We start from the raw sequence: 12,314 nt of genomic DNA, 5'->3' as shown, positions 1-12,314 counted from the left end.
CGAAAAATATTTCTCACTCACAAACCCCTCACTCTTTACAGTAGGGAAATATAAAGGGGGGGAGGGTGCCTCTTTTATAATTTTTTAAATAACTCAAAAACTTATTAATCAAATGGTACCAAACTTGGCATGGGCGGGTATTTGGGAACATTACATGTTCTAATGATTGTTTGAGACCCCTTTCTTCTTCCAGCGGGTAGAAAGGAAAGAGGGAGGGAAGTTTCATACAATTTTTATTGCATAACTCAAGAACTACAACAGCAAATTGAACCAAATTTGGCATGGGACCATATTTGGGTACGAGAAATGCTTCTATTTATTTGGTATCCCTCACTCCTTCAAAGAGGTGGATAAAAAGGGGGAGGAGAGGTTGCCCTTACAATTTTTAGTATAACTGGAGAGCTGAAAGAGTAAATTGAACCATATTTGGCAGGTGAGGGTATTCGGATACGAGAAATGTTTCTATTATAAATGGTATGCCCCACCTTTTCAGAAGAAAGATTTAAAGGGGGAAAGGGGGGCTTCCATACATTTTTTTTACATAATTCAAGAATTAATCGAGCTAATGAAACCAAATTTTACATCAAAAAGTATTCGAGTACGAAAAATACTTTTATGAATATTAAGTTCTTACCCTTCTATTCAATGTGGAGAACGGAAGAGGGGATGGTACTTCCTTTCAAGTTTAAGCATAACTCGAGAATTTACTACGCAAATAAAATCAAATTTGGCATGGGATGGTATTTTAATACGAAAAATTTTTCTATGTGAAACAATTCCTTTCTTGCAGTAGGATGATAGAATTGGGAATATAGGAAGGAAAGAGGAAAGCTTACATTTATTTTTTTTTTTTTTACAAAATCCGAGAAACGGACAAAACTTAATATGGAAAATCATTTTTGTATGATTCTATGATTATCTGACTCACCATTCTCCTTTCAGTGAGTAGGTACATGAGATAAAGAAGGTGAGCCCAATACAGTTTTGGTAGCATTAGTTCTCAATTTATGCTTACGAAGTCAACAAATGGAAACAAATATGGCATGGAAAGGTGTAGCAAAGCACACCGGGTCAGCTAGTACTAAATAATTTGAAATAATAAAAAGATTTTGTTTTTTTTAATTCCTTGTTTAATGAAATTAATGTACTCATCAAACTACAACAATTAACTATTCACTAGCTTCACGGCAAATAACTTCAAAAATGCTTGCTTTTCAAATAACAAAAAAAAACAACGACTCGTCTTCGCGTTAATCCTAAACGAACTACCAAACAGGTAGTGGTAACGTTGAATTGGTAGCTTTTGACTGATACCGGACCTTCTGCTCCTTCCTTTACACGACTGACGTTTCACGCGGAATGCCAACGCTTCCGGCGATATGAAGGTATCTGTCTCTCGGCCAACCTAGTTCTCCCGGATGGTGTCCACAATCCACTGGCGATAGAAAGAGATCTTGGTGTACACGTCCGGGTAATTTTTAAAGGCACATCCGGATCCGAACGACGTGATTCCTACCAGGATCCAGGGCCCATGTTTCGTGATGCGGCACTGCAACGGTCCGCCGGAATCTCCCTGCGGAAAAAAAAACAATGGCCAGAAGCAAGAAAGAATGTGAGAGAAAAAAAAAAACGAATAAATATCAGAACTCGGGAATGGTGGTATTCGTTTGCGTCGTTGAAATTATTTCAGCTTGTTTTTTTTATTGATGCAGCGATTGCTAGAGAAAAGTTAGCTTTCGTTAAGGAAAAATAGTTGAAATAGAAATTTTAGAGTTAAATATTTCATAAGAATTAAAGTTTAGAAGTAAATATTATATGCATTTCGGAAAACTGACAGTACACTTTTTCTTTGCACGTTAATAATTCAAACGAATCCTCAGAAAACCTTTAAAAAGGTATAGGGGAGATAAGGGTATAATGGCCACCTTAAGAAAGATGCTTATTTAACCATAGAAAACAGCTATGATATGTGAATAACATCATTGTTTCGTGTTTAGGACACTAAAACAGAGTATTTCCTAACTGGCTGATACTTGAAAAATTTGATAAAAACGTTTAAAAATGCATTTTAAAAAAATTGCCGAAAGCTGAAAATTCGTCACTATAGGAAGCATAATGAGAACCCCCACTGGGGCAGTATAAGCAACATTAATAGGGGCACGATGAGCGTTTTCTGCCGTGGAATCTAGCAGTGAATTTCACTCGATGAAGTCAACTGAATAATAGAGCTTCAGCTTGACTTGTTTCATCTGACGATTTGGCCTATTGGTTAGCTGTCGGAGAGGTAATCAGTAGGTTGGAGTTTGATTCCTGTTCGAGGTGATTTTTTTTTGCATTTACCATTCATGGCCGATGCATTTTACACTAAACGGTGAGGCGTAGATCCATTAAACAAAGAGGATACACACACTCATACATTATGTTTTTGGTGCTTTGCATCACCCGCCAAGATGCTACTAGTCATATAATGCAACAATCAAAATAATCGATCATGAATGGCAAACGAAAAAAAAAATCCTCGAACAGGAATTGAACTCGAGCCTACTGATTACCTCTCCGACATCTTACCAATAGTCCAAATCGTCAGATGTAAACTGGTGCAGCTATAGCATTATCATGAAAATGTTTATCGTGCCCCGAACAATTGTGCTCTATTCGCCCCGAATCAAAAAATTATAGTGAAAACGCGTTTTGAAATTGATTTTACTGAAAAATCAAAAAAAAAAATTATGAAGGAGAAATTGAGGAACAATGTCATGTTATCATGTTGCAGTGCGAACATTATAGATCAAGATGATTCAAAAATCATAAAAGCTTGGTTCCTGGTGCTCGAAAATTATAATATCATCGTCACTTGAGAACCTATATGTTTTTGTTTAAATATTTTTGCTGTTTTTCAATTTTTTTGTACAGCTCTGAAAGTGTTTTAAATCCGATTAGATCTCCTTTAGGGTTGTACTCCATTAACCCGAAAACATTTGCCCAGAATGAAAAATCCTCAGAATTTCAATCGGCAGGAAAAACTATTTCCCAGAATTGTTTCCCAGACAAACCATTCCCAAAAAAAACAAAAATACCAGTCTGGACCATTCCTTTGAATTTTTTTCACCAGAATGAATCATTTTCCAGTTCAACCAAAAGGATAATTTCCAAGAAAATTCAAAATATTTATCAAAAATGAAATTTGAAAATGAAAATTGGGTTTTAAAAATTTTTATTCTTTGGCGCCAAAGATGCAACTAACGTGGATCAAGGGGCTGAGCCGTCCCAAATCCGAGGAGGGCTGTCCTCCTGACTCGCTTCAAAGTCCGATCTTATCGCAAGCTGTCCTCTAAACTCGATTGATTTTCAATTCGATATGATATTTAAGCTGTCCTCTCGACCCGCTTTTCACAAACTTCAAGCTGTCCTCTCAACTCGCTTTTAAACTTAATCTTATCTCAAGCTGTCCTCTCAACCCGCTTGACTTTCAATTTGATAATATATTAAAGCTGTCCTCTCGACTCGGTTTTTTTTCCAAATTCAAGCTGTCCTCATGACTCGCTTCAAAGTCCAATCTTATCGCAAGCTGTCCTCTCAACTCGCTTGATTTTCAATTCGATAAGATAATAAAGCTGTCCTCTCGACCCGCTTTTCATTTATTTCAAGCTGTCCTCTCGACTCGCTTCAAAGCTTAATCATATCTCAAGCTATCCTCTCAACTCGCTTGATTTTAAATTCGATAAGATTTCAATCATAGTTATTGACGGCAATTTTCGCAATTCTCTTATTTGACAGAATTTCTCGTCAAAATTTTTAAAAGCATTATATTTGAAAGCCTTTGCCTTGATTTTCTCAAGAAAAAACCTCTATAAAATCATTTACAGAATTGTTTTTCTCCAAAATTTTCTATGTTCACACTTTTAAATAAATTACGCATTTTAATACCACCCAATGAGAAGTTAGTTTATCGAATTTTAACTATCGATTGGTAGTTTTTTCTCATCGTGTACCCCTCGTTTGGGTGAATTTTTTCTATTGATCCTTGTTTTTGTTGCACTTTTGATCACATTTGCAGCTCGGAAGTGACACCGGTGAGCCACCGGATCATGAATTACCGGGAGAACCACACACTGCTTGACTCGCTCACTGGGATGCCGACGGCTGACTGGCTGGCATGCACGCTCGTGCCGAATCACCAACCATCCTTTAAATCCTATACACACAGTTAGGGTTACCATATCCTCCAACGTCAAAAAGAGTACGTTGGAATCATATTTCACAATGTTTAGGAGAAACGGGAGAAACCAGCAAACTTGAGGCCATTCAAATATGTAGTTACAATTAGTTGCTAGTTATGTGACTTACTTGGCAATTATGACTTTTCAAAAAAAAAAAAAATTGAAAAAATGAAAGTAATCATTTTTAGTTTTTGCTCATTTTCTTACAGATTTTTAGTGAAAAGTCAAAGGGTGAAGGACAACATGTCTTTCAAGTTCGAACGCGAAAATTAAGGAGTCAAAATGTTTTTTCGAAGACACACTGTATTGTGTTCCACAGTGTTTCATTTAGCAAATAATTATCAAAAATTTTATTCCGAATCATATTAAATTAAAAAAAAGTTAAATTATTTTATCAGAAAAAAACTGTGATTTGTGCCATTCGGGTAAATGTTCCATTTGAGAGGAAAAAATCTGGGAAATGGTCCAATCTGCGGGGATTTTTTTTTCTTAAAATTGGTTCATTCTGAGATTTGATTCAGGTATTTCAGATAAAAGTTATCGGGTAAACGGGATACTATCGCTTTTTAGAAATTTATGTAAATTTTCGAGTTCCTCCGAGAAGTATTATCTTTCAAATTTCATCATCTCTAAATTTTTGATTTTTCACTATAATCAATGTTGAAACGCGATTTTACTTCAACTTGTTGATTCGGGGTGAACAGAGCACCATTGATCGGGGCACGATGAACAATGTCTGCCGTAGAATCTAGCAGCGAATTTAACTTCATGATTTCATCTGATTTATAGAGCCACAGCTTGACCCTTACATCTGACGATTTGGCCTATTGTTTAGGTGTCGGAGAGGTAATCAGTAGACTCGAGTTCGATTCCTGGTGGAAGCGATTTTTTTTTACCATTCATGGTTGATGCATTTTCACTAAACGGTGAGCCGTAGAATCGGCTGAAATACAATAAAGAAAATTCGGTGAAATCTTCACGACGACCTTTGAGTATTCTACCCCGCATCGACTGCGCATTTTGACTGACCTTAAGTTAGTGAATTATATAGTCAAGTTTCAATATTTTTCCTTATTTAAACAGAAAGTACTTATACCAAGTATATTTAAATAAAAAAAAACTCGATTTAACTTAAGGATAAGACGCAACCTACCACACAGGTGCCACCGGTTCCATCGACGTTTCCTGCGCATAAATGTCCACGATGTAGTTTTATGAAATCTCCATACGCCTCTTCACATCTGCAACAAGTGACGGTTCACGAAAGCAAACATTGAAAAACAAAACGAAAAAAGAAAAGAAGGAAAATCGATTTTAGTAAAACACCCGTAGAAACAAATTCGAAAATCGCAACGGGATGGAATCCTTTCGGGATTCAGCAGCTAGTTTTTGCTCCCATCCCGTTTTAAAATAGAGATAGAAAAAAAAGTGTGGGAGTGGGGATCCTTTTTCGCAATACAATCACAATAGAAATGGAAAGCGATTCCGAAAGTGCAAATCACCGCCATCCGACTCAATTCGAGGGAACCCCTTTCGTACTGAAATGAATAACAGTAGCTAGGTGATTCGCGCAATGGAGAGAAAGAGAATGCAGTAAAAAAAAAACGGCAAACGACAATCATCGAACAGAAACGATTGAAATTGCACACGAAAAATGACACACAATCACCGGTAACGCTGCTTCTGGAGATGACTTCCCTAGGAAAATTGTTGTTCTATAAAAATACTACAAAGGTGCTTTAAAACTTCGTTGTAAAAGTGAGGAAAATATTGTAAACCCCTTCATAAGAAGTTGTCTGTATAGGTGCTTTGGAGAAACCTACACCCAAAGAATAGGTTGCAAAATTTCAAATCCCTGTTTATGGATTGCATTCCAAGGCACATCGTCTCCCCAGTTTGCTAGTCTGGGTCCATGGGTACAACGGGAAGACTCATGATATACTCCGTGTATACCTCCTACTTCCTAAACTCCACCTGGGGCCGTAGACCAAGTTCCCACTTCGAACTGTTTAACACATTTTGCTTCAATAGTGGGAGGTCTATTCGCGTTAGTGCGCTCCACAGCAATACTCATTAACAGGACCACTTTCAGCAATACTTCTCATCTTTACGACTCCACGTCAAAACTCTTCTCTAATGACTTGAGAACCGACAGATTCCCACATCAACCTCTCCTCTCCACGACTTGAGGAGTTATCTTTCCTGTAGCGACTCGAGATCTGACCCCTCCTCGCATCGACTCCAGGTTGACCTTTCCTCTGCACGACTCAAGGTCCGATCTCTCCTCTAACGACGCGAGATCTGACCTCTCCTCGTAATGACTCGAGATAACCACTTATACCCCTCCTCTTGTTAATTTAAGGCCTGATCGCCTCTTATCGTAAAGACTCGGGGTTGACCACACACACCTCTCTTGATGAAGACTCGACTCCAGGCCTCTCCTCTAATGACTCGAAGTCCGACATTTTATCTCCAGGATTCGAGGTTTGCCACCTTTATGCCTGTCGTGTGCCGATCGAGAGCAGCTTATCCTAGACTCGCGCCTGTCACAGCAAACGCGCAGGACTTAACGCAACTACTTGGATTATTCCCGACGAAGACGTTAGCCTACACCGACTCGAATGGTTCACCTGGTGATTAAAGCCACTCTACCCGTGGGCATTCTCCGATCGTGGAATAACCCTTTTGCCAACGGTTTCTACTCATTCCCACAGCTTCGGTCGTTCGCGGATACTCCCCGAAAGTGGAGCATTCTACGTACGATCGCGGCATCCTTTACGCAGAAGATGTTCCCTTATCTTTGTAGCCTCAAACCGTTGGATCGTACGCACACTACTCGACAGCCCCCCGTCGATGGGGCAGTCTAGTCCGATCGTTGTCTGGTCTTCTTCATCATTTTGGCTGGCAACCCTGGGATTTTCGGTCCGCGGCTTTTTCTACCCGCATCTTTGTAGCTTCGATCAAGGAGAAGTGTATCTCAGATGCTCCCCGGCAATGGAGTCATCCTACACCGTTCGCGGACTGCCGTTAACTCCAGCTGCTTTGCAGGGCAGTCATGATTCGGGTGAACCCATCGCTGACCGCATGCCAAGTATTGGAGTCCGTACACATCCTCTGCACAACGTTGGCTGCGGTCGTGTCGGGCCCACAGACAAGTATGTTGATACGAACCGCCGCAAACCTCAGACAGGCGAACACCACGTGTTCGGGTGTTTCGTCTCCGTCATTACAATCTGGGCAATATGGCGAAGCCATATGTCCAAACCGGTAGTGGTACTTCATGGAACATCCATGACCAGTCAGGAATTGTGTCATATGGAAGTCAATTTCACCGTGTCTTCTTTCGATCCAGCTCCCGATGTGCGCGATCAGATGCGGGGTCCATCTTCCTCTCGCTGAGCTGTCCCACAGCTGCTGCCAGTTGGACATCGAATCCTCATTGGCGAGATCTCGTACGGTGAGCGTGTCTTCATTGTCGTAACAGTAGACATCTTCCTCTAGCAAAACCGAGAGGGACACCCGCCACTACGCATGCGGCTTTGGATGAGCTGGTCCGGTACCCACTAGTAATCCGCAGGTTTATAAGCCGCTGCTAAGTCTCTGCAGGTTACAGTGTCTTCTCAGGGTCTGCTTCCAGGCCTCCGCTCCGAACCGCAAGAATGACGTGGTCATGCTAGACATTATACTCCTCTCGCTACTGCGGATTGCCTAGGAGTTCGACATCATCCGTGAGAAATCGGCCGTGGCCATTGCCGTTCTTTTACACACATAGTCAACATGACTCGTGAAGCTGAGTCTGTCGTCGGCGACGCGTTTGGACACGATATCACACGGTTCAACTGCAATTGTACCTGTTTGGGGTGAGATCAGGTTGATGTTCAACACCCTCTCGATTTTATGGTGGGCTAGAAGCAGTCACTTGGAGTACATCCAGCTTTCCACTACCTGGGTAGCTACTGTGGCAAGTAGCTGTACCTCCGCTGTCGGGGAGCCTCTCGCCAGAGGACTACATCATCCGCAAATCCCACTCATTCGTAGGAGCTCGTCGTACGTGATGTTCCACAGGATCAGGCCAAGTATTGACCCCTGTGGCACACCCGCTGAAACCTCTTGTGTTCGTAAGCCCTCACCGGTCACATGCTGTAGTTGGAGATTGTGGAAATAACTTTCCACAAGCCTATACAGATATGCCGGGGCCCTCATTTGGATGAACGACGACGCAATCGCTGTTGAAGGCGTTCTTCACGTCCAGAGTAGAGTGTCCATTTCCCGGCCATTTTAGCGTTCCCGGGAATCGGGAAATCTGGCGATTCTTTTCCCAGGAATTCCCGGAATCCCGGGAATTCTTATCAATATGGTATTTTTGAATTTAAGGTAGTACCTAGTATTGCAAAACTTTTCAATCTTTTTCAATGCCTCAAAAAATCAATAAGCAATCAAAAGGCCCAAAACAAAGTACCCAAGCAACCATAAGTCACATATTTACTTGAATGAAGGCATTGAAAGTTACATATTGGCTGACCAAGAGAATCAACTGCCCAATTCCCTTTAGTAAACTTTATGTACTGATTAATGAACTTAAAAGTTGCAAAAGTGATCAATATGTACGTTATATGAGACTTGTTTTGCCCAATTCCCATGAGTGAACTATATGTACTCACTAGCTGATCCCGTACGAACTTCGTTTCGCTTTAAATCATTGGTACGTCAAAATGAGTTTAGAAAATGAATTCGAAACATTCTTTCGACAATTTTGTGGAAAAAATTCAACAGTGTTTAAAGTCGCTACTATTACTATTACTTGAAATTCAAATTAAACAGTTGATTAGCTTTTTATTAAAATTTATGTGAGAGTGTTTTCTTCTCGATCGATTGCAAAATCTAGACATCATGGTAGAAACATGTACTATTTGTTTATGTGCACGACTCTTTTGCTTGACCTTCACACTTAAATTGGTATCAATTAACTGCTTCCAACAAAATTATTGCACAAAACACTGAACATTCGATGAAACCCTCTTTTTCTGTCCCATGGCCCGAAATTCGATAATTGAAACCAATTTTACGTTCCTCAAAACTCACTTGTGTCATTTTTTCTTTTCAAATTATATGTAAAATAACGTCAGGAACTTGAAAACAGTAAACAGTGAATATAGACGCCCCTTTCACCGAGCCAATTGCCCATAGTTTATAACCCTCATCTGAAAATTTTCATCTCAATCCGATGCATGATCACGACAATATCGCGAAAACAGTGAGCAACTAACATGGACAGCCTTTTTTTTGACCACGATTCAAAATTTGACACCTGAAATCAATTTTTTTTTCTGTTAAACTCCCATGTGTCAATTATTATTACATTTCTATGCTCAATCAAGAGAATATCGTAAAAACAGTGAACAGATAATATCCCCTTTTGCCGACCCCTGAGTCAAGATTTGAAACCTGAAAGCAAAAGAGCGTCCCTAAAAACTCCTATGCGGCAATTTTCATCTCAATCCAATGTAGAATAACGTCAATATCGCAAAAACATTAAAGTTGGGTATGGACGACTCCTTCAGCCGACTTCTGATCCGCAATTCGAAACTTGAAATCGATTGCTCGTCCCTCAAAACAGTCATGTGCTAATTTTCATCACAATACTATCTATAATAACGCCAATATCGCAAAAATATTAATCAGTAGATATGGACGACCCCTTTGGCCGACCCCTGACCCTAAGTTTGATAACTGGAATCGATTGCTCGTCTTTCAAAACACTCATGTGCAAATTTTCATCACAATCCGATGTATAATAACGCCAATATCGCAAAAACATTAATCAGTGGATATGGACGACCCCTTTTGTCGACCTCAAACCCTAAGTTTGATAACTGTAGTCGATTGCTCGTCTCTTAAAACACTCATGTGCAAATTTTCATCACAATCCGATGTATAATAACGCCAATATCGCAAAAACATAAATCAGTGGATATGGACGACCCCTTTTGCCAACCCCTGACCCTAAATTTGATAACTGTAATCGATTGCTCGTCTCTTAAAACACTCATGTGCAAATTTTCATCACAATCCGATGTATAATAACGCCAATATCGCAAAAACATAAACCAGTGGATATGGACGACCCCTTTTGCCGACCCCTATCCCTAAATTTGATAACTGTAATCGATTGCTCGTCTCTTAAAACACTCATGTGCAAATTGCATCACAATCCGACGGAAAATAACGTCAATAACGTGAAAACAATATTTGTCTTGTATGGACGACCCCCTTCAGAAGGGATCGTCCAAAAATCTAAAAACATTTTTCATCATTCCTGGTCCTAATGAGCATCCATGCCAAATTTCAGATCTCTAGCTCTTAAGACGGCTGAGTCTATAGAGGACAAACAAACAAACAAACAAACAAACAAACATACAGATAATTGCTTTTTATATATATAGATTAACGAACTTGAAAGTTGCAAAAGTGATCTATACGTACGTTATACGGGATTTAAGTCACATAAAGGGCACAAAAGTGCTCAAAACGGGATTTGGTAAGTCACAAAAAGTGCACTGAGGTGCTTTCAAAATCAAATCACCGATTCGAGTTCTAGTTTCAGTTAGAACAACATCTAGGCGTGGTCTAGTGGTACCGTGTTCGATCCCCATCACGAAGGGTGGGGTTCGATCCGCAAGCCGGGCAAGTTTTTTTTCAATAAGTGATTTGGTAATTGTGTGACCATTCTGATGCAATAGGGTAACGGACCAATTTTGGACCGCTTTGGGAAGTGGCTATGCTATTTTCTGGAATAAACAAGCATATGTTACAATTTTCGACTGCTTCATCCGTTCATTGCGAAGATCAAGGCTTTTTCTATCGAAAAATATCGTCGTTTGTTGCAATGTAACAAGATTCCAGCCAAAAAATACGTTTCTTCTATCATTACTCTGGTCAGTATTTTGGACCACCACTTTTCTATTTTGGACCACCCTTTGGACCTATTTTGGACCACCCTTAAACTAAATAAGTTTATTTTTTCTAAATTTTGCTATATTTTGACAGCGATTGATGCGCAATTATGCGAATTATTCAGATAATTTTGTCTTTTCTTATTGTTATAGACTATTGAAGTTTTGTTTGTTCGATAAGAATAGAGTAAAAACAGTAAAATTCCTGTTATATAGTGTGTTCCAAATGTTATGAACATTCTGACAGCACAATGAAATCTCGACGAAATTTGTTCTGCAGTGTTCAATACTGACCAGTTGGCTTATCTTTAGGCTCAATTTTCAGAACGCAAATCCCCTTCAGGCGACCCAATGATAAGTTGAGAAAGTCTGACATCATGAACTTCGCGACATCAATTGATGCATTTTGACTTCCAAAACCTTAGTGGATTTGGTTTTGCTTCAGTTCTGTAGATAGATTCCAAAAGATAAAAATGTGCGAGATTTATGCTATCTTTTTAGCCATCTAAAAGCCAGATTTTTTTTCACAAAATTCAGTTTTAAGTTTGATACTAACTGTGTTCTAGGATAAAATATATCGTTGGAGTAATTTTCCAACAGTTTTTGTTCTAAATTGCATAACCACAGGGGCTGAAAAACTAGATTTTTAGTACTTTATCGCTTGTAAAATTTACACATTTCAACCACCTTTTCCCAAGTTTTGAAACATATATAGCTATAATTAAATATATTTTTTGATAAACTTGTTCTAGTATTAACTGAGATATTTCAACTGTTACAAAAATTAAACTCGTTGTATATTTGCCGATTTGTAGTCGTTTTTTCCAAACCCCTTCTTTAGACGGGTTATATATTTCGTTTCTTCTACCTATCCAAGTTTTTTTTCCTCGAAAATCATTCCTGAATGCACTCATTTTACTGGCAATCCTAAATTGTTAAAACTTGTAGACCAAACATTCAATATTTTTTCATGAAGTATAAAAAACAATGACTTAATAAATAATAAGTGCAAGTCAAAGTTTTCATGTTTTGAGGCTTCTTTAAGCTATAGCTTTTAACAACTGCTTATCAAACAATTGCCATTGATGTAGATTGTTAGATTAACGTGATTCAAAGCATAGTGCACAAAAAGTAAGTTAAA

General features: G+C 39.1%; 1 protein-coding gene across 4 annotated transcripts in view; it reads right to left on the bottom strand.

The window, feature by feature from the left end:
* Nucleotides 1–1,111: 1,111 nt before the first annotated feature.
* Nucleotides 1,112–12,314, bottom strand: part of LOC129740594 (uncharacterized) — a 149,424-nt gene continuing 138,221 nt past the window's right edge. For 3 of the 4 annotated variants that reach the window (XM_055732298.1, XM_055732300.1, XM_055732301.1), the window contains exons 7-8: nt 5,374–5,461; nt 1,113–1,573 (exon numbers count right to left, since the gene is read on the bottom strand). In XM_055732298.1, the coding sequence (XP_055588273.1) occupies nt 1,406–1,573; nt 5,374–5,461 (256 nt within the window). In that variant the 3' untranslated portion in view covers nt 1,113–1,405. Of the gene's footprint in view, nt 1,574–5,373; nt 5,462–12,314 lie in introns of all 4 variants that reach the window. The other variant, XM_055732302.1, reaches the window with a different exon arrangement.

This window comes from Uranotaenia lowii, chromosome 1, assembly GCF_029784155.1.
Source record: "Uranotaenia lowii strain MFRU-FL chromosome 1, ASM2978415v1, whole genome shotgun sequence".
In the NCBI taxonomy this organism is placed as follows: Eukaryota; Metazoa; Arthropoda; class Insecta; order Diptera; family Culicidae; genus Uranotaenia; species Uranotaenia lowii.
The sequence above is the reverse complement of the archived record's forward strand: the minus strand, read 5'-3'. Positions and strand labels throughout refer to the sequence as shown.